The sequence below is a fragment of the Dermacentor andersoni genome, chromosome 5 (assembly GCF_023375885.2).
Source record: "Dermacentor andersoni chromosome 5, qqDerAnde1_hic_scaffold, whole genome shotgun sequence".
Classification (NCBI taxonomy): domain Eukaryota; kingdom Metazoa; phylum Arthropoda; class Arachnida; order Ixodida; family Ixodidae; genus Dermacentor; species Dermacentor andersoni.
In genome coordinates, this window is record NC_092818.1 from 76,165,711 (window position 1) to 76,189,064 (window position 23,354).

General features: G+C 42.5%; 2 protein-coding genes across 3 annotated transcripts in view; one reads left to right on the forward strand and one right to left on the reverse strand.

The window, feature by feature from the left end:
- Positions 1–23,354, forward strand: part of LOC126530794 (uncharacterized) — a 282,495-nt gene that overhangs the window by 70,777 nt on the left and 188,364 nt on the right. The window lies entirely within an intron of this gene.
- LOC129385011 (uncharacterized) lies at positions 5–23,297 on the reverse strand. Its single transcript, XM_055070813.2, has 5 exons — positions 22,173–23,297; positions 20,493–20,722; positions 18,750–18,840; positions 9,066–9,118; positions 5–325 (listed from the first exon to the last, which is right to left on the reverse strand). Exons 2-5 carry the CDS (start codon positions 20,693–20,695, stop codon positions 262–264), a joined length of 411 nt encoding a protein of 136 aa, XP_054926788.1. The 5' UTR covers positions 20,696–20,722; positions 22,173–23,297; the 3' UTR covers positions 5–261.

The window sequence follows — 23,354 nt, forward strand, 5'->3', positions numbered from 1 at the left end:
CCCTTTCTTTTTTTTGTCGCAACACTTTCTCTCCTGCATTCGCTCGGTGCTAACGTTGTTCGATGCGCCTTTTCCTTGCTTAATCCAATTTCAGGGCTGTTAATCAGCCGGTCCGAGACCGGATCGCTACCTCAGTGGAAGTCTGATGGGGAAGGATAGCGTTTTTTTTTTTTTTTTTGCCGGATCGTCAGGACAAATGCTGTAGTGTGGCAGTTGCGTGGGCGCTTCGTTCTTACAGCCTGGCAAAAGGAAGATAAAAGATTACCTGTAGTGCGAGTAGGCCAGGCGCCGCGACTTGGCTGGACTTCGCAGCTTTCCCCGAGGCCTGCGATGGAGCGAGAGTGCAGTGGTATCAGCCTCGAGTACAGTTGAATGTTGTCGTCTGCTTATAGCGTTATTCAATATTTCAATACCCTACGGGACAATGGAAAATATGACAGTGTTTCCTCATCAAACACCGGTTGCAACTGACAAAAAACCGGAGCAATGTAAATCTACTTCACAGCATTATATGGGTGCATTCTAACATCGTCATTGCACTTCTTACTGATTGCATCACTCAGACTCGTCCGAAGCTAGCGAGCGTAGGTTGCTGAATGCACTAATTGATCCTGTGTGATATGAACAGGGCGAGTACTCTTCGGACGGGGTTAACTTGGGACATTTAGGTTGGTTTTATGACGTACGCCATTGAACATTGGCTCCAATACGTTGCTCGGAGTAATACGAGGGTACCGCATTCATTTGATCGCCAAACTTTTTTTTTATTTTCTATGCATTCCTTTCGTCAGCTTTGGTCAAATAAAATTAGCCAACGAATAGGGCGCCTAACAGGCGTACTCCAATGGCAGCTTGTTTTGTGTAGTTCGACACATTTGCTTGTAGTTAATATTTCACGCATTCACTGCGTTTCCGTTTTTTTTTTCTGTCTTATTAAGTTGTATTCTTTAAATTGTTTTTTACCAGCACGATGATAACACAAAGTACCGGCGGAAATGTGATATTAACTAGGAAGCAACAAGCAATGATCCGATTGCAACGAAGAAAAGCAAAGAAAAAGAAAGATGGAAGCAAAGGCAGCATTTTCTGCGATGAGCTCATGTGCATTTGTCTTTTAGGTGTATGTTAATGCTTGTCGCGATCGTTATATGCGTTCGCTTTTTGAGCTAGATGCGTTTGTCATGCAAACATCACTTGGATCTGGCAATGAACATCATGGCTCCGTACGTAAACTTATTTGCTCAGCTGAAGAGAACGTTGCTCTAGGAGCAATTAGGGGCGAGTTGCAGCATATGGGAGGTCATTGGTGGTATAGCAAAACCGGGCGCGGAATTTTGCCGTACGAGGTGCTTTATTGTAACGATTATTGCACTGGGAAACACCTTTTGATTTTTTTTGTTCTCTTTGTGGTAGTCACTCCTCGTATCACTTATAGCCTGCAAATGAGTTCTGTTCATTGCAGAAGTCTGCGAAAGTGTCTGTAAGCGCAACAGCCCTGCTTGCGGATGTTCAGTTGCATGTTCTCTCGTGTTTATATTTATTTCAGAGAGTACACGCAAGCGCTGGCCCTGGGAAACTGAGTCTGCAGTATCAGTCGCGTGTTTATGAGAGTCAATAAACACGTCGGCGGGTGCTGCGCCCGGACGGTAATGTGAATCAGACCGTATGAAAAAAAATAAAAAAAATAAAATATTTTGAGCAAGAGCCGAGAGTCAACACGCAAGGACGATTGTAACATTTCTGTTTTTGTGCCGTCCCACGTTGTCGCTTTTTACGAAGTGTTCATTAGCGTTGTTGCACAAGGCACAATAGATTCGAGTAGTATTGTGATAACGCAAGTTCCAAAATGTATTATAGTGTTGATTGCGCATACTTTTTTTTTTTAACTCATACTTGACTGCCTTTGTTCACACCTTGGCTGGATACGTTTCTCACATAGATGGATGGATGCGTGGATGCATAGCTGCATGTTCATTCATCAGCTGCCGGGTGCACCTCTCAGTGGAACGTCGACGCTAGCATAGGGGAGACACTTAACATTTTACAACTTCACGTGTGGCTTGGTCATCATTTTAAAATTGTACGCCCTGATAGTCAGCACTTGTTATGCGCGATTTCGGACACTCTGTGGCGCTGTTGGGGCCTCTGTATTGTTTTCGTTTTTTGATCACTACTCTGCACAAAGTGTTGCATATATACTTCTGTTACAGCATGTGCTTTTTTCACAACCTGCGAACGACACCGCATTCGCCTAAAACAAATCTAGGGGCTCCCTACGGCTTAGTTCTTTAGTCCATGTCGTGCCTCTACTTCATATTGGCGATATTTTTTTTTTTTCGGTTTCATTCTTTTGGAATAGCTGAGCGGCATATAGCGATCCTTGTTGTTTTGTTTTAGAGGCGACTACGGTAAGATGGACCGCAGCTCGATCTGCAGACATTAAGATGGTGCGCACCACCCTATGCAAGCGCCGGTGCTTAGCTGCAGGTGGGGCCTGGAGCGCTGTCGTTACCTCCGGAAATCTTTGTCCCCATCGTCGTAGTATCCGCCTCGAGTCGGTTGTTTCCTACATCACTTCTATAGGATTAAGATGGCGTCGTAAGCGTCCTCACAGATCCCACTAGAATGAGGCTCACAGAGCGCTACTTCGGCGTTTTCTGTGTACACTTTTCTTTTTTCTGGAAGATTGGGTGTATACGGGCGAGGGTGAGTGAAGCAACAAGGCCGATGTGAGCACAAAAAACGCTAAACGCAGCGCGCCCGCCGGAGCGGCAAGCAGCGCGCGCGCCCGTGTGTGTGTGTACATACAGAGCGCAGGAGAGATATACAGAAAAGAGCCCGGCGTGTCGCTAAGGTGGAAGTGGTGGGGCCTCCGTCTATGCCTTCCTATCTCCGCCCCTTCAGCCGGTAGTTCCCATGCGGCTCCAAAAAAACATGATTTATCCCCGTCGGGGACCCGCATTACGTTCGCTCTCCATTTCCGGCGCTCCTCTGCGGCGTCCATCACGGCTCGCCCGCTTTGCCCGCGCTGCGGCTCTCTCTTCAAATACCCACCGCTGCGACGAGCGCTCGCTTGGTCGCCCGCGCACGGTTTAAGAGAGGCCGCCGCGGCGACTCGACTTGGCGGAAGGAAACTTGGTGCGAGGAAGTGAAACAAAGTAAAAAATAACAACGAAAAAAAGAAAGTGAAAAGTTTCTCGCGCGAGTAGCGGCCGTTTCAAATGATAATATTTAGGCAATAACACGGCCCTAAATCAACCACCGACAGCGGGCAGCTTAGGCGCCCGCGCTGTTCGAGTGTGCGCTTGCTTGGGGCGAGCGGTGCTGGTGCTGGGAGATGTCTGCTGGTCCAATATCGGGAAATTATGGGTCAGTTTTTGCGGCGCGGCGGTATTTTATTGGCGGCGCGGGCGAAGATGCGGCGGGCCCGGCGAGTTTCTTGCGGCATAGCTGGCGCGAGTGAGGAGGAAAGGGAAGGATGCGGAAAGATGGGCACCGCGGCGGGTGAAGGAGAAGGGCGCTGGTTCTTCTTCCTCTTCCCACAGCGTGCTTGAGCTTCTTCCTGTTCAGCCAATGCGAGATGCAGTCAAGCTCCTGCCGTGTATTTTCAATCGCGTTGAATGGATCATATTGCCCACGCTGTGTCCACGTTTATCTTACCTGGCAATGTGCGCGTGGTTGTTCACTCTCCCGGTTTTGGTGCGCACGAATATTAGACATATTATTTTTTTTTTCGGTGTCTGTATAGCTTTCTTTCTTGTGATATTCGCGTCTGCTAATTAGATTCGTGCCCGTTGGTTGCTTTGAGAACTTTCCCGAGAGTATTCTCGCGATAGTAGTGTGCGTTGATATGTGAGTTTGTATGTACGCAACAATATTTATTCGTGTCAAGGAAAAGGAAGGGCGAATAAATCCGGAGTTCTGTTTCTGTTTCAAATCTGTTTTTGCTTGACTATGTTTGATTATCCTGTTGCTGGTTTATATGAGTCTTTGTAATGATGCGTACTCGCCGTGATATGCATTTACAGATTTAGCAGAGCTGTCAATCGATTCCTGAACGGCCTACGTTGCTTTGTTGAGGTAGCAATTGTTCCAGTGAAAGTGTTGTCGTTGAGAGAGAATTGACTACTCAGCCAGCTATGTATGGCACACAAATGAAAAGGAAGAAAGAGGGCGCTGCTAGCACGTGAGAGTGAAGGAAATGTTATTTGCGTGTGTTCACCTCTTCTGTAAAGTGAACTTGCCCAGACTGCGATCTGTGCTGCATCGTTCATTGAGCAGTACTGGGAGCTACAAGCGAAGTCGTATTTGCATAGAATGCGTGGCCAACTAGCCTGTGTCTGTAGCCAAAAAGCACGTCGAGAAGATTAAAAAGAGGAAAATCGCCTACTGCCACATTGCAATTACGTAATCACTGCAAAAGAAATAGGTAGTGCGAATAAACCAAGGATAAGCTGAGGTAATTTCGTGATAAGAAAGAAGGATGTGCACTTATATAAGTGTACAAAAGTACGGACAAAATTTCAGAGCTCACTTCATGGTTAAGTCAGAAAAAAATAGTGTATGCAAGACTCGGTGTATACGCTTGTCGCTTCGTTGCGCTGCGACAGTATAAGTGCCCGTTACTGCAAATGCAGGTTTATTTGTCGATAACGTAGCGATTTGTGTTAAACTTTTCCCTCAGTTATCTTGTTTTTCTCGTTCGTCGGTTTCAAGGGGTAGGAGTTAGGAGTGGTGAGTACTCACTCTTCAGTCTTATCTAAATTTTGTTTTTCGTATCATCGAATGGAACGTGGTATGCTAGTTTCCAGGGTGGTCGTTCTTGTAGATATGCAATGGGTGGATTCCATTTAAACGAAAGTGTGTGCATGCTGCCCACGTTTGCACATTCACGCAGATCCGCTCATTTAATGCCTCCACTAGGAAATAGTTTTCATTGAACATATATACTACTGCTTCTCGCCTCTTGTCACGTTTAAGCGTGCGGTTTGTAGTCGTCTCCGTTAAAAAAATATATAGATGTTTCAAATCCTTTCTATACCAACTGAACCTACCTGAAAGTTTATGAATAAAATGAAATTTTAGCCAAGTAAATGATTATGCGTGTAGGCTCCCAGAACGTGTACTTACCAAAACCACAGTCTAACGACCAGTGAGGCAACAAGAGTCGGTGTAAATTATGCTGCGCATGCATGTACACAGCCTGCTCTGTAAAATCATTTACACCCTAAAAAGTGAAAAAGGGTGTAAATGTGTCTATAACTCGCACCCCTAGGGTGTCCGTTATATAGGTAACACCCTAAGCGTGTGAGTTATAGACACATTTACACCTTTTTTTTCACTCTTTAGGGTGTACATTATTTTACAGTGTGATGGTCCTTTTTCCCCCGGAGATGGTGTTGATATTGTAACTAGAAAATTGTTAGAAAATTATTATATTGCGCATGAAATTTTTGCTGCTACTGGTTATTGTTTTACTCACTTAGGTTGCCATTGTATTGTGTAATTACCCCATGCGTGCTTATCATAATGCGTGCGTAGTTTGACTAGCGCATTCACAAGAAATCATCAGCGGAATTCTCCTACATCCACTGCAATGAAGAAAAACGGCATGTTTTTTTTTTTTTGTACGTTTCATACTATGTCCATCTGCCAAATGGGTTAGTTACAAGATAAATACTAGTGTACGTCCAGGAACCTCCAAAGTAATTAAGTTAGCAAACAAAAAATCCTCACAAACACTGGTTGTTTCACGAAACGGAAGATTGAGTCTGGTTTGAGAAATTATAGAAATGACAGTCTGCAAGAGTCAATTAGACACGTGTTAATTTGGCAGAGTATATAGCAGTAATACGTCGCGCAGCGCATGTCCATAGCCTCTTTGTAGCCTATATTACTGTAGCCTGTGTAGTTGAAGCGAGCGCGATAACTACATGAGCGCGTGTGAAATTTGCACTCGCTGTTTAATGCCTTATAGATGTACATACATACACGTTACCAAACTAGCTTTGAGATTGAGGACTCAGAAGAGATATTCGGCATGGTAATGTTCTAAAACATGCAGAGAATTTACTTTACTGTATTGTTGCAGCTGTTTTACGGAGGCGTGTGTGATAAGCTTATGATCAGCCATGCCGTAGACACGAGACGCTTAATGCAAAACGTTATCGTGCTGTGCGGCGTATTCAGTTCAATATTTTTTAACCTGACGAGGAACGCCTTGCAAGTTTTTCTGATTGGAGCCAGGGGTGGTGAATTTGTGCATGAATTTAACTAATCTTGAGTATGCGGCAATTTCAAGACTACTTGTCTCTACAACAAAAATTGGTTTTAAAATTATGTAACTTTAAGGTCATACAGCGTTTTAGTGAGATAAGTACAGAATGTTCAGTGCAGTCTTTCTGTATTTGTTGAATACGTGTTTCGAGCTTACAAATCCTCCACCCACCAAATGCCGGTGGGGTTTGAAGTCATGCGCGATGGGCTAAATTTGTTCTTTTTGTGTGGTCTATAAGATGCAATTAATAGAATTGAAATAACCAGCTGATTGTGCTTTTGTTTCTTGCTCAACTGTGGAAAACGAAACATGTCGTTTCAGTATTTGTAAAATGTCTGGTTCCCCTAATTTTCTATACATATATATTTGAAAGCATCAATGAAGATTACCATCTTATCGGTCGCTGGAACTAGAATCCTTATTTAATAACGCAATGAACCTTGTTGAAATCTGTTGAGCGGATGTCTCCTCTTTCTATGTACATAACTAAGTAAATCTAAGTATGTCTGCTGCCGGAATAACATCATAAAAATTTCATCTACGTGTAGTTCACAACATACTCAGGGATTTTCATGACATTTGTTAGTCCTTTTATTCCAAGAACCTACACGTTTACAAGCAGGCATCGTAATACAAGGTTCGTTGTTATCTGTATGTCAAGAGGAGGGCATACGTGTTATGCCTTTCTGCGGTGGCTTAGCTTTCATTCCTTCTAACATTGACACGCATACATTATCTTTTCTCAGGGACGTTATTCACCAGCTAACCGCTGTTTAAATGCTATCGCTCTGCTCAAGATGCGCCTTCATGTCTTCACGTACAGCAAATTTCTCGACTGTTGTCGGCTGTCAAGCGAAAGAATCCGATTTCATGAAATTGCGTGAACTTAGCTAATAGTGGCACATTCTGGAACGTACGCGGTACAAGAGACTGCATCAAAGTGTACGATGAGTCATGTACAAATAGCTGACGCACGTGACCCATAGATCAAATTTTAACGGCCGACGACCGTGCTCGCCGCTATTTTGCTTAGTGTGACTTTTTTTCTTGGACAGAAGTTCGCCCAACACAGAGTTAGTTTCGTGGCTCGTTCTTGTGCCGCCGCCTGGTTCTTCAACGTCACAACAATTCCACACTACCTCGGTGTACTTTTAAAAACAGACGCAGCGGCAAGAACACGAAACGAAGTGCTCGATAGCAGAGCTTGAGAAGCGAGAGAATAAGTAAAAAAAAGAAAAGAAAGGGTGCGCGGAAGTGGCCAGTAGCCTTTTGTTGGCCCGCTTTATCAGTTCGTGTGAGAGCAGTCAAAGAGGCAACGCCTTGAGGCTCGCCTTCTTTAGGCGTTGCTTGTTGTGTTTCCCTTATCTGGCCGCATAGGCTTTGTGTCGCAGGCTGCGATGAGTCAGCAGCTGTTTGCTAAGTGCCTCGCCCGAACTCTGCGAAAGACCTGTCCGGAAAATACGTTATCAGCGTACGTGGCTAAGAGCAGATCCCGAGCAAAAAAAAGAAAAAAAAGAAAAGTAGCTATACCTGCTGCAGCAAACGTGCCGGGAGAGCTCTAGCGCAGTTTGTGTATACAGTGCAGTTCGTCTTTCAAACCACAGCCCTTACTAGGTTGTTACGTCTGGTTAAACGTTTGGCAGAGTCCTGATTTATAATCATTGCATACTGTCTGCTGATGTCAAAGCCTAATCTTTAGTACGTTCTTGCTTTCTACTGCAGTTGATTTATGCCTTTTTTATGTCCTATTTTCTTGTATTTGACTTGTATTTATAAAAGACCTTGTATTTTATGAAATATAGCTTGTCTTCGCGCGTGTAATTATGTACAAGGGTACGGCGCTAATATGCACAGAGCTAAGCGTGTAAGAGTCATGTTTTACAAGGGCATATGGCATGAATCTTGGACAACAGTTTGTTGCGAACATCTTAATATTAAGAAACTAATAATAACCAGCCGTCCAAAACAACTCCCATTTAATGCCTTTATTTTCGAAGAACACTGCTTTTGAAGCGAGGTGTGGGTTTTTGTGAGACCATGTTATAAAACTTTTGCTTAACACGTTGCTACGAACTTTCGCGGCGTGATTTCGCCGAGAATGCAAATGTATTATGAATAGATAAAATAAAACTGGCCCTGTTAGATGTTTGCATCATATATACTCTGATAACAGTTGTGACAATTCGACTATCACGCAAAACATTTTGTAGCATGCTTGGCCTGTGCGTGTATGGCAGTTTTGACGACAGGATATCGCAATCACTGTGTTAGCTGTGTTACAAACTTTTTCGCCACAGCTACCTCGGTGACTGCAATATTCTCTAATCATATAATTACTGACATACGTAATCACCAAGCTTACTGTGAAACACTTCGCTTGTTTTCCCGTGACACTGTTTTATATATCTATTTCTCTGTTTCCGTAATGCCTTCCTGAGCTGCAAGCACACATGCATTTCTCGGGTGATAGAACTTCTGGCCTCAGTCAGTTGACGTAACAAACATGGGAGTACTGCGCGAAGTTGCTACACATCAGAAAGATTTCTCAAGTTTCCTGACATCAAATTGATTGCGCTTGAAGCAAACAAATCTACCGCCACCCCTCGATGCCTGTGTATTAACATTGCATCAAAGGTGCGTTAATTCAGATACGGGCAATGTCCACGCGTCATGTCTGTGCTGATGTGATCGCTGTGTCAGTTTGAAGTTGTCAGGCAGGAGGTTGTGTCTGACGAAGTCCAGCATGCGCGAGTCCTGTGGGGGCGTGCAGCAACGTAAATTGAATTACCATGTCCACGTTCTCCTGGCGTCCGTGAGTGCGCGATCCAGTGAGTCAGCCGTCTGAAATGTACAGGTTAAGGGTTAAGTTTCGTACCGCCCCCAGAGCTTAGTTTCTGACATCTCTGACAACTGCTTTATAACAGAAAACGTTGGAATCACCTACGTTAGGCACAGACGTGTAGCACTTGACGCGTCCCATTGTGGTATTTCATTGGGGGTAATGATGACCCTTTTACCTTTTACGACGATTATTCTGAAGCCACTGTTTAGTTGCAAAGAGCTTCAGCTTCTCGTAAAGAACTCCCCACATACTTATATTGTACGTTTGGAGCTCCTTGATCGGATCTTTATATCTGTCTCATCCTTAAAAGAATGCTGGGGTATTTTGGATAAATACAGGGTATACTTTGGCGCTTGCAGGGCCGCTCTTACGAGTCTTTTCTTGCTTGAGAAAGAAAATATGTACAGAATCTGAAGATATTTTCGAGATAAGTCATAGGACGAGAACAGGGATAAGGAAAGACTTGAAGTTTGGACCTAGAAGTTTCCAGTTGACTAACTGATCGCACGACTAATTGGTAGATAAATCAATATAAAACTGTACCGCGAAAAAGTGGAATGCACGCCCTTGCGATTGAAAACGCCTAAATCAAACAGTTACATTTAAACCAAACAGTTAAATCAAGCAGTTAAAGTTGCAACTGGTCGGGCCATATTTTCTTTCTATTTTTTTCGCTGCATGGGCCGGATCACCTTCCGTTTTCCTTTTCTCACTTTTCTTTCAAGAAACCCAGCAGGCGCAGGGATGTTTTCTAGCTTTGAAAGTTAGGGATTCGAGTGCCCTAACATATTTCTAGCAAAGTTTTAGTATTGGTCGCGTAAACACTTGTAATGGTAGTCCAACGAAAGCTCACAGTGCGAAATACGAGGAACATTTCCTGGAATAGATGCTTGGGCGGGTTGGTGACGCATCATCTTCTACGTGCACTGCACACACGAACGAGACACAAAGAAATAACGGCATGCAAGCGTGTACAATTCTTTCTGTATGTCCCATTCTTGTATGCACCGTACGTAGAACAGCGAGCATGCAGCCGAAACCTAACGAGGGCCATGGGAAGACAGTCACGTACCACGTGACCGAAACAACATGACGGGGTTTAGACGGACCCAGATACAAAATTTCAGGCACACGCATACATCACGTTAGTGTTCACTAAAGTGATACTTCGGATGGCACTAACACTTAGCCACTTTCATGCACGTAACCAAACAGGCTCAGCACTAGGCGTACGCGGGACAAATAAGACTCAGGCAATGCCCCCATGAAAGCACACCAGGCTGCATTTTCGAGGGATGTAAACGTTTTCAATTCACTTTATTGAATATGCTACCTGCAAATCGTCTTTAGCAACATAGCATTCGCCGAGTAAATATAAATACAAGCATTTTTTCCTTAGCCAACCGATACCCGAGGTTTAATTCAACCGCCCCTCTGCTCCTTATAGCTGTTTTCCTGCCCATGATGTTGTAGTTAAAAACGGCAATCTTACAGTTCTCCCACAACAGCTGATAACGATGTTGTGTGTCCTAGGATTTTTCTGGACGAATCAAACAGTGCATCAATAGAACCTGTGATGTTCTAAACGAAGGTGTCGCTCTAGTGACACCAAATCTAACAACGTCACCTTCGTAGAACCACAAGGCCTCCACCCCAAAAGCGCCCCGTAGAGCTGTGTTTGTGAAGCTGTCAACGAAAAACAACGTTTTGGAGACGATATAATATTATAGTGGTCAGTTTAAAGAGGTACAAATATCATACAAGCGCATGTGCTTCTTTCATTGAACAGTTATTCTTCTGAATTTTTTAATGATTCTTAGCATAGTCTTCGAATGACGTACCTATAGAAAAGATCTCACATGATCACAATAATTGAGGTGTTGAGGCTCTGTCGAACACTCAAGAAAGTTGAATCGATAACGGCGGAAATCAAAGCATATGCGTATAACGGAATGCATGGTCAGAATGGTTCTTAAACATGTAACTAGTCGTTTTCAGCAAAAATAACACAACTAAACCCTAATCATCTTGCTTGCTTGCTAAGCCAAAACACAATTCAACCTCACGTCAGCGCTTTTCTCAATGTTATTTCAGGCATTAGAAACCATCAGGGGCCGATTATGAATATTTGTTAATCAGTGTGTAAAACATTGCTATGCTCATTTATTTTGCAAGTTTGTGTGTTCCAAATTTGTTGCTACAAGATTAGCCTCGGGGCCAAATTTTCCGTAGTTACATTTTAGTCGTCACATCCTTGCTTTAGCCATTATTGTTTGTAGCGGCCGGTTCTTTTGTGTTTAATATTTCAAGCGTACTGTGTTTGTTTTGGACAATGTCAGCTTTATTAAACTAACACATAACTTTAAACGAAAAAATATCTTGCAATTTTTTTCTACTGGTGGACGGAGAGTAAACAACTTTTTTTCTTTTAACGGCTCACATATTAATGCATCAATATGCCTTTCCAGGCTTCGGCGTGTTGACTTAATGGCTCAATTTCTAACGCTGAGATCCTTGCTTTTGGTACAGGATTTTTGACTACAACCACATAAAACCTTAATGTTGCACATTTGTTGATAACTGCATAGTTCCTTTGCTTCGTAGGTGGAGCCTTGTGATATAGGAGCATAATGCAGGAACATACAGCATGTAAGCAATTGTAAGCGCGATTGCCCTCACTATATATGTATACAAGCAGAAGTCGTAGGCTCTGAGCAAGGCTGGTTTGTACAAAGGTAAATTTTTGAATTATCAGCTGCCGAGACACGTTGCTGGTTAAAAGGCTGCGCAGAGAAGACGTCTCAACATTTTCCTTCTTTAGCCGCGTCTTTGTTCTTGCCTTTCAGTGTTCAGTACGACATAGTCAACCCTTATACTTACAAAGCCGCTAGATATTTTACAAGCAAATATCTTCCCCAGTATACTTTTCGACTCTCAGTAATACTAAGTTAGGCGTGTTTAGAAAAAAGTACAAATGCATCAGATATCTTAAGAGAAGGTTCAAGTTACGTTTCGTAGTTCTCAAAGAGCTGCTATATCAGGCGCGCATAAAAGAATATGTCACCGACACTGCACATATACTATGCCATCATAGCAGTTATTCATACACGTAAAATTTCAGTCATAAAACGACATTTACTATAGGACGTTTTTGAACAGAATCTATATTGGTCAGACAGTCTTTTCCGGCAATAAAGATTTCCTGCGAGAAGCCTATGCCTTAAGGGCCATTTACGGAAGCGAAGATCTTGGGGGCCTGGCCTCATAGTTCATTGGCCCAGAAAGCAGTTCGAGCGCTTTTTCGCTACCTGAGGGAAACAGACTTGAGTGCCAGACTGTAGACATCCTACACCTAAGTTCTCTCTCTCCCTCTTTCACTCCCCATTCCCCTCCCCACGTGTAGGGTAGCAAACTGGACTCAGTCTAGTTAACCTCCCTGCCTTTCTGTCTTCCCTTCTCTCTCTCTCTCTCTTTAACTTACGAGTCACCTTTCAATATATCCCATTAGCTTTGATTTGCTCTAAATAAATATCTCGTCACTGAATAAAATTTATTCGGGAGCAGTTAAAAAGTGTAATGCCTAAGTGCTTCTTACAAAAGCCAGAAAAACACGTTCTTGTTTACAAGACACGCATATTAGGTGTGTTTGCCTGATGAGCAGGGGTGCGTGAATATTCGACATCTTCAATACGAATCGAATTGTCACTGCTATTCGACGGTATTCGATTCGAAAATTCATTCTTCAAACTCGTATCTGTGTTCCGTTGGAATACGTAAGTGATAGCAGCGTTTATTGGTGTCTCGACGGTCCGAAAATGACAGATGTGAGGACTGTTCCGAGTAATTCTGCTACAGGATAGCTGCGGTCGTTGCTCGAGGGCACTCATTCCTAAGCAAACTCACAGGGCAGATAACTTCTATTTATTTATTTACCAGTACCTTACAGGCCTTCAAGAAGACATTGTGTAAGGGGGAGATACGTTAACCTATTTGTAAGGAATTAGGAAAAAGAAAGCCTCAATACAATGAGAATAATATTCACGCAACGCAGCAGTACGGAACATTAATACGATATTAGCAAATACAATATCAAGAGCCATAACATTAAAACCAGTGAACACAATAAGATAATAGCATTATAAAGGTTTTGCCTGCATGCTGTAATAAATACAGTAAAAAATGAGGGTCACCGAAATTTTTTCGTTAGCTTGTCGAGAAATGCAAGAAAGAAAAGAGAAGTAGGCAAGACATGTTAGACATTTGAAATGGCATATTGATCGGTTAGAAGATTACGAAATGCACTGTGTTTCGATTGGCAAGCGATGATGTCTGGGAGAGCGTTCCATAAACGAACCACACGGGGCAAAGCTGAAAAATTAGAAGCGCGTGTATTGCCATAAATTCGGGTGTAACCGGACTGACTGTTCAATGTTTGTGACGTTGAGGATACTTTTTTTCGCGTTTGATAAGGATAGCCCAACTGTGTGAAGGAATCTATGAAATAGTAATAGAATGTAACTATCACGGCAAGTAGTTAGTGGTTGCAACGAAAGGTCAAGTTTTACTTGGATTACACTCGGCTGGTTACTGTATTCTTTTAAATAAAACGGCTCGCTCTATTATGGATGCTCTCCAGGAGTTCGAGGAGGTATCTTTGATTAGGAGACCTTATAGAAGAAGCATATACTGAATTTCTGGCCGTAAAATAGTTATGTAAGCTACTTTTCGTAGTCGTGAAAGTGCAGTTATGTTGCAGCGCAGGGATCCTAATGATCCGGAGGTGTTAATTCAAATGGAGGTCATGTGATTAGTCCACGAAAGGTTGCGCGTAATAACTCCTAAGTACTTATTTTCTGTGGTGTGGTCAACTACGTTAGAATCAAAGGGAAAAGAAAAGTGAGAGTCAACAGTTTTTCGAGAAAAGGAAACTATTTTGCACGTCGACTTGTTTAGGCACATAAGCCACGTAGCACGCCAATCACTGATATGTTCAAGATCATTTTGGAGCGCCACGTGGTCAGCGGAACAGTTAATCGAATGGTATACAATGCAGCCGTCAGCAAATAATCGTACAGAGGAGGACATATTATTCGGTAAGTCGGTACTGCAAATAAAAAGAGAAGAGGTCCGAGTACACTGCCTAGAGGTACACCGAAGGTAATGTCACACAGGGGAGAAGAAAAGTTACCAATAGTGCAGCGAACTGTTCGCGATGAGAAATAAAATTACGAATCCATGATAGGGTTAGTGAGTCGAGTTTAATTGCAAAGAGCTTTGATTTGAGGCGACTATGGCCTACACGATCGAATGGTTTTGAGAATCTGAAAAACATGTAGTCAGTTTGTTTATTACTGTTCATGTCAAAGCGTAAGTCTAACGTGAATTCTAGTCGCAGGGTTTCGCAAAAAAAAAAAAAAAGAATCCTCTTCTGAAACCGTGCTCGTTCGGGTAATAAAATTTTAACATTCAAGATGAGTATATATGTGGGATGCGATAATGTGTTCTGACATTTTGCACCAAATGCACGTTAGTGATATAGTACGGTAATTTTCACTAGAACTCATCTTTTTTTAAAGGAGGCGCTAGTTTTGCTATTTTCCAGTCTGCAGGAAGCATAGCAGTTGTAAGGGTTAGTTAAATAGAATCATCACAATATTGCCCGATACAAGTATTGTGTTTTTTAGTATTTTGGGATTTATACCGTTTATGCCATAGTATGAAGACACCTAAAGGTTACAAGATAGATTATGCCTTTTAAAGTGATGTGAGCCATGTACTGGAAATCAAAATCCGGTACAAAAGGTAAGTTCTGCTCAATAATTTCCAGCCATTCAACAAGAATGGATCGCATTTAGGCAACCTATATCCGAATTTGATTTGATTGATAATCAGGCCAGCCTCACCATGTTCGCATTCCTTTAAAACAATAGAGAGTTTTAGCTGAGCTTCGCTTACGCTCCGCCCAACTTAAGATTTTCCACGCTGAGGCAGTGCGGAGAACTACGTCGATTTCCCATTTTTTGTAAGGGTCTCTCCTGGAGACACGAGCGGCACTCTGTCAGCTTGACTGCGAAGCGACAAATATGCCAAGAGAGCGTCGCGTTCTGCTTTATTATATACGTATATTTTCATAGCAGAATTAATGGCCATATGTAAATTTCAGAATGACAAGTCTTTTTTAACATTTTTAACAATGGTTGTGAGGGTCAGTCAAAGCGCACGCCGCAAATAAGGCGAATAAGTTTTTTTTTTTCTATAAAACAAAGAGACGGTTAGTACTTGGGGTGGAGGTAGTGCCCCAGACAAGAAAGCAACAGTTGAGGTGAGGGACAAACGAGGTATTACAGATGAGCATATTGGTGCTGAGCAAAAGTTTCTTGATGGTGTACATGCTACCGAAGATCTGTGACAGCTTGCTAGCAATGAAATTAGTATGCGTGTTCCAGCACATGTCACGACCACAAAAAACACGCCTAATGTTTTAGCAGATGTGACACCTTCAACGGTAGAAGAGATTTGCGCAATGTCACTAGGCAGGGACACCTCTTGGTTTTTTTGAAAGATGCAGCAGTGCTTTGGTCTTTTCGGCGTTTATTCTTAGGCCATTTTCCAAAGACAATATATGTATTTTCTCGAGCACTAGATTCGCAGTGTCGATTAGACTATCTGCTCTGCCAGAGGAAGACATGACCGTCGTGTTATCGGCATACGTTATGATTTTAACGTATGGTCCATCATTAATTAAATCACTGATAAAGATATTGAAGAAAAGTGGTCACAATATGCTGCTTTTAGGGGCGCCTGCCGTTAATGGAAATATTTGGGTGATTTGTTTTGAATAAAAACATGGCCGTGCTTTGTGCTGCAGGTGTGAGCCTATAAGATCTAGTGCCACGCCGCTAGATCATAAGGTAATTTTTTTTCTTTACCAAATCGTCAATGGATCGAAGGCCTTGATAAGGTCAATACGAACACAAAGAGTAAGTGTGTATTAAAGCAGAATTGTAAGAACGATTTTTTTTATTTATCTGTGCAAGCCAGAATATCTCTAATTGGACATGTCATCTCTGTTTTACCTTATACGGCTTACGTGACTTCACTGAGACATATGAAGTTTCGTTCAAATTATGATTTCAACAAATAATTGTTGGCAACCTCTTCAGGTTTTCAATGTATCCGTTTCTGCGGAAATAAGCAGGGGCGTCCTCCTAGGCAATCGGAAGTTTCATATACTAGGTTACGCTGTCGTATCGCGCAATTGTTTTTACTTACACAGAGCCAGTCTGGTTACGTGCATTCTATGGCACAATTTTTATCAAGTTGAATGGTTAGACAACTTTTTATCCTGGTGATGATATTTAAGCCAGAGGTTACTCGAAGCTGCACTTTACCAGGTTGAACTGGGATTACATATTTCTGTAGACCTTAGCACTATTATTTAGGGCTTCCAAACTAGACTGTAGCCACAGGGATGTTTGTCGTGTTTCATTACCGTGCTAACTTTATTTTTAGATTTGCTCTTCTTTTCAGTTCGCAATTCATTTCACTGAATTTGATCCTGCAAATTCCTAATTAATGGGATCCTTCATATCTATCTCAATAATAACTGTTTCATAACTTCGTTTCACTTAGCCTGACTCCTCACTCCCATATTATTCGTGTTTCTTTCAGTCCTTCCTGTTATATTGTTTTCGTTTCTCCTTAGTATTTCTCATACCCTAATTCTTGCCGCACGATTCTTGGCCTATCCACCTTAGTGGATGTACACGACATGGTTAAAGAACGTCATCACCATCATCAATCGGCCCTGTAGCGGAGCTAGGGAAATGTTCTGCATTCCCCTGCCAATGTGAGCATTATGCGCACGGTCACTAGCGGTCAAGTTGAGCTGGCCTCAAACGTTTCGCTAAAGGTGTCTAATGTGCGGTGCCGTAATGCCACACTTCTCTTATTGAACGAACATGACACTGTACGTGCATCTGATAACGTGCTGTTTGGTTGTTTCATTACATCCATCACTATGGTGCCTCATATACTTGAAAGTAGTTGTTTCTCATTAAAAGCTGCTCAGATGTCTGTACTTATTGCATGAATATGTTAAGTGAACTGCTTCTTCTTCTTTGTTTTTTACGAAACGGGCTCCAAGCTATATTCCTATTTCATGTTGATTGCTTTACAAATTCGAAAAAAGAAATCGATATTAGATGATCGTTTTTCTGAAATATTCGCATTCGATTCGGTGATTTCGATATTAGAGCATCTTTAACCACGACATAATAAAAACACCGAGGGATAAATGATTTCCTGATAAGACTTCTTGAGTCGTTGCTAGAGCGAGAACAGAAATATCAGTATTATGTAATGCTAAAACAAGACTAGTAAGATTCAGATTGAACGAAAGCATTACATTTGGCACGGCTCTACCGAAATGTGCAAAATTATGAGTTATAGCGCTACTGTAGCTGGTGATGTCCGTGATGTATATTTAAGATAATGAAACCTATTCACAGGTAGATAACGTTACTACTGCACTGAATTATTTTTTTTTTGTAATGCTAAAACATTGAGGATCACTCTATAAGAGAAGCAGTTGTATTTTATTCCAACACAAGGCTATTCATACAAAGGAATATGTCCTTCCACTTCGTTATTGAGACAGGAAAAATTACGACGAATTCCAATTTCTCAGCGGCTTTTTGGGCAGATTTGTGTTGAGGGACTCGCACGTTGCCATATACTTGTGAGGTATGCCCTTGTTTCCTTTTTTTTTTTTGAGTTCTTGAAATTCTATTTGCCAAAGGAATGCATAACTTTATTATGTACGTCCATGATAGTGTAACAGCAAATTTTGTCGTATGTCTGTGTTTTTGCAAGTTAGATGCTTTTGTTTCCAGTTTTCAACGTCTTTTCTCAATCATATACAACACTATAATATTGTAAGATAACCTTTGTGCACACCTTATAGAAATATTCTGTTACACTCTGCTGACTTAATGCATTATCACTCTGGGCTCCTCGCGTACTACATAATCTAGCAATAGAAAGCTTTAGATTATGGCGGCGCAAGCGTTGGGGCGCCGTAATCTAAAACTCTAATATCTGAGTTCGTTTCCTTATCCATGCATGTTTTTAATTCGCTCTCTACACAAATGTCATGACATGCGTATATGTTCTGTTATACTATTGCGATATTTCCTAAACCATTATACAGCTCTGTACTGTTTGCTAGTGACCTTCTCTTTTCTTTTTTCTTTTCTTTTAAGCCGTGTGCTTGAAGGAACTGTTGTGAAAATTCCTTCAATACGCTAATAAATATGTTGTGATGGGGCAAGTAAAGGAGAAGGATAGTTAATGTTGAACATATTCGCCTCTTTAACAAACCACCGTCTCTGGCACAAGATTTGCCGCGTTAGCGAAACATTTGCCTGTGCGTCCACACAGTAGCGCGTTTGCTTTCTTTCCCCATTCCGCGTGACAAATCACAGCACGTCTGATTAAATATTACAAAACATTGGTTTTCTAAAGCTGTCATGTTAATGCAAAAAAAGCTCTTTATGTTGTGACCTGGAAGAAACAACCTTTGCAGTGAGTATATAGTAGTGGGAACAACTTACCCTTCTTAACACTTACCACTACCTTTCCGTTGTACAACATGTCTTTGTGCCCACGCGCCGTCGGGTTGACCTCGGAGCCCCTCAGACCCCGCGCAAGGTATGTCCACCTGAAACAAGAAGAAATACAAGACAGAATCTCGCCTTCCTTAAATATGAATTTATTTTGTCTTGTAATGGTGATTAGTAAAATCGACAACCACGAACGCACACATCAGACATGGACGAACGAGGGAGTGCTCATATATATATATAGTGTGTCGTATGGTGTTGTTAGATTTACTCGGTTGTACTTAGCACATTACAAGATGAACGAACACCAACGAGGCCTATTTCTCGCTATATTATCTTTCTCCCCGAATTTAAATGTTTACACTTGTGAGTTCTTAATTGTAATATGGCATTTTTAAACTGGTATGCAGAAAACTTCAACCTGTATACATTCTAGACACGCCATTTCAGATTCCGAGATCGGTGGGTGTTCGCCAGCCTAAACAAGAAAACGTCTCTCTGACATAGTACTTGTTTATTTATTGAAAATATTTTCGCAAAAATTTTTGAAAAAGATTTCGCACATAATTATTAATATCGACATTGGAAGTGAAATTTGCTACCTGAATTTGCTGTACATTTGACATTCTTTTTTTCTCTATTCATCGAGTGCAACAGAATTGTTTTGAGATTTGAACATTTTCACAATATAAAGCATCATACTAAAAACGCAGTATCACTTTCTAGATGAAGGACTTGAGATTCGCAAAATACGAGGTAGCTTTTTTTGAGACAGCATTATTTTTATATACGTGAATTAAGGAGATATTGAAAAAAGAGAAAAGGTACTACGTGTATTCAGGAAAATAATGCTGGGTGTCTCAGCGACTGCTTTTGTCTACTTCGAGCGACTACTTCATGACTACTTCTAGAAACAAAATGATTACCAACACTTGTGAAGGTAGCCAACATTTGGTGCGATAATCGCCAATCAAATCCTTATTGTCTAGTTGTCACTAATTGCCCTGTTACTAGACTTAAGAGGGCGAAATTGAAGCCACCTTAGTGTTCCCATCAAACTGATTCGCCATAAATGAAGTACTACATGCCTAACAGTGACCTCCAAGAATTTATGTTCAATTTGAGGCGAAATACATCGCTCTCCCTGTTATGATTTATACACAGTGAATTCTCATGCTTTGTGGAAACATGTTACCTGTGGCATATTAACGGGAGTTGAATTTGTTCGTTCTGATGTTAATCCTGCACATCCCCAACGTGCAGCTGTTATCGGTAATTGACACCTTCCGCTAGCGTTGTATTCTGTTTGAGAGTTGTCGCCCAGTGCAGATCAGCAAGGCATGAATTTTTACAGAACATGGCATTTTGCTCAAATAGCATACGACTCCATAGACAGCATAGAATTTCGCATGAACTAATTACTGTTTCTTCAAGTTTGTTTAGATAACTCACTTTTCCTATCGCATAGTAAGTTTCACTTCTATTTTTACTTTACCACGTAGCGTTTTCCCTGCCGCATTATGGGGGGTGGCGTATCTACACTGGCACATCGACCAGGTTCTACTCATAGTCTCACCACGCCTGCAACTCTGACACCAAGAAAATTGGAAACAAAAATAGGCAACATAATGCCTGCGGAGTGCGCGCAAAATAATAAAAAATAAATGAGGAGCATATACTGAAGTGGGCTGTGCGCTTGATAATTCGGTAAATTGACGTGCTTCGCTGGTGCAGTATCGCAGTGTCTTACAACAGCTGTAGGAACCACCTCGAAGTGTAGAGCGCGGCCAAGCTGGCTCCGTGACACGGCTCGTTGCGGGACACAGCACCAGCTGGCGAGAGGGAGAGAGAGACCTCGACGTGAGCACGAACCACGCACTCTTCTTCCAGCGAAGGAATGCGCCTTCTCTGATAACAAACAGCCCTTCGCTGCAAGAATGGCTTGTGGTTCATACGCGCGCCTCCAGGAACCGTCGTGCCCTGCGTAATGGCAAGGGTGAGAGAGCCTTGTGAAAGGGATGCATGTGTGTCAGGATGCTTAAATCTTCGAGAGAATATACGGACTATTGCGTTTTATAAGGACAAATTAATGAAACAGTGACGCCGAATTACTCGAAAACGCTTATGGTAGTAAGTGAGGTAATATATAGCGGTTTCGGAGTCATTTGGCATCGGCTGTTTTATACTACAAAAGTGCGGCATCTCTAAATAAGCCTGCCCAGAAGTTTAGCTCACGAAGAGACCGCCTGAGCGCCTGGAAAGCCAGTTTCGGTGCTGCGTATTGTAAATTACAGAACTCCACTTCTGAATCACTCCTGTGTTCTTATTGAGTTCGCGAGCCCGGTCTTACTGATTACGGTATGTAAAAGTCGATTTAAAATTAATTATTCAGAACTCTACGGGGACTATTTGTCACTTGAATGGATATTACTCTTTCCTCGTGCGCTTAAGCGCGCGCTTTCTTGCGATTGAGCAGTTAGTCACTCTGCGTTTCCCGCTGTTGCGTGTGGCTTGACATAGCGCGTACCGCGATAACAAAATTCTGCGATGAGTGAACCCTGACGGCAAAATGTTTTCGTAGAACTTATCGTGCGACAAGGGAAGGACAAAAATAATTTGATTACAGTTACGCATAATAAAAAAATTCAGGGCTTCTGTGCATGCTTTCCCGCTGGGCCATTACGTAGCGCCCCTAAATTAAACTCGCTTGGAAATTAAAGAAAAATTAGTGCTTCTAAAATCTTTACTGTCGGATGGGCATTCGAGTACACATATTTAAATTACACTTGTCTCTCAGCGGTGGAACCATGGCGCCCTCTTGTCAAGAAGAAAATGTAAATGTGATTTAAAAATTTTCCTTCTTAACGATTTTCTACATTTGTGACGTTCAATGAACTGATTTGCCACTTGTTAAGCAGTATACCATCTTTCACATAGTCAAATTTGGAAGGCATCGACAAGCACAGAGTTCAATTTACTCCTAAGTATCCCGGCCGGTTTAATGGCACGAGCGGGTAAGCTAGAAGCGTTTTGCATACGTGTCTTATTTTTGCTTCCGAGGGCTCATTTTCGCGCGGGTCACGTATTATCCTTTTGCCCATACAGCGAATCACCACACAAGCCCCGACTCCACTATTCTGCGCACTCGTTCGCGATCGGTTAGAGCTGTTGACAGCGCGTCCGGGTGCGGCGGTATCGCGTCGGGAACCGCACGTAATACCGTCAAACGGCCACATCGTATAGGGCACTGTATACACTGGGGATATGAACGGCTCTAGCTGTTCAAAGCAGCGGCACGCGGCCAAAGCAAATACGAGGCGAGCACAAAGAAGAAGGAAAAGAAAGATATCGGTTGTAAAACACCCTGTTTATGGGCCGTTCCCGAAGTTTATGAGACAGGCAAGGGCTGCCTTCGGAAAGGGCCGCTCACCGCCTCCCGCTCGCTTCGCTGGCGGAGGCAAGGCTTTCTGGCCCGTGTCGCTGGGGGTTGCCTGAACTTGACCTGTTGGCTCCGTCACGGCTCCAGCTTTTACGCGCTGCTTGCCGCTGCGGTGGACGCAGTGGTCGGCCGTTGTTACCTGCGTAATCGCGCAGAAATAAGGGTTGTGATGGGAGGATTGCACTCGCAGTGTCTCTACATGCCGGATTACCACGATGGGATGAAATGAACACTTACGAAGGACGTAAAACCAGGAGAGAGAGAGAGAGAGAGAGAGAGAGAGAGAGAGAGAGAGAGAGAAGTGAACACGGTAAAGATTCGCAGGCGACTTTTGACTGATATAGCTTTTTTCGTTGTTGCTATAAAGAAAATAAAAGTAATCGCCTCATAATGGTGGCGGCTGCCCTTTTTCACTTAACTTTAAGATAATAATAATATAAGACAAGAAACGTCACATGCTGGGAAAATTAAGTACGCCGCTTTGTCGTAGTGACACCTTCTCTCTTTCTTCTTTTTTTGCTTGCATTTTATTTCGTTCCCTGTAGTCTATTTAACATAGGAAAAAATGACAATATCGGGTTTAAGTTTCTTAAATTGCACTGTGGGTTATGATAAACGTGGTAGTGGAGTGCCCCAAAATAATTATGGTCACTTGGGTTTGTTTTAACGTGCACCCAAGGCGCGGTACACGGGCGTTTTTTTTTTTTTTTTTTTTTGCAGTTCGTTGCGAAAGAAATGTGGCCGGCGCTCAAGGGAGTCGAACCCTCTATCAAGTGCTCAGTAACGCGATGCCATAGTAACGCGATGCCACTGTGTCAGCGCGGCTGGTATGAGAGAACGGAAGCTTGCAAATTTACATGAAACATTCCTGAAAGCATTAACCCGCTGTGTTACCACGATGCGTGGTCCACTTCTGGGTGGCCTCTTCAGACTAGTCGTAGATTAACCTGTTATAGCGCTAGTGAATCGCAAAACCATCAAAAACGTCTATACTGTGAAAACGTGCGACCCAATTTAGGCCTCCTAGTCTGATTCGTTTTACTAGCTTTGAGCTGAATGGCAACGTGAGTACACTTGACTTTATTTTTTTCTTTTTGGTCATTGCAAACAGGAAAGGGGGGGGGGGCGTGATTCTCCGATTGAATTGAAGTTGTAAGGTACACAGCAACCCGT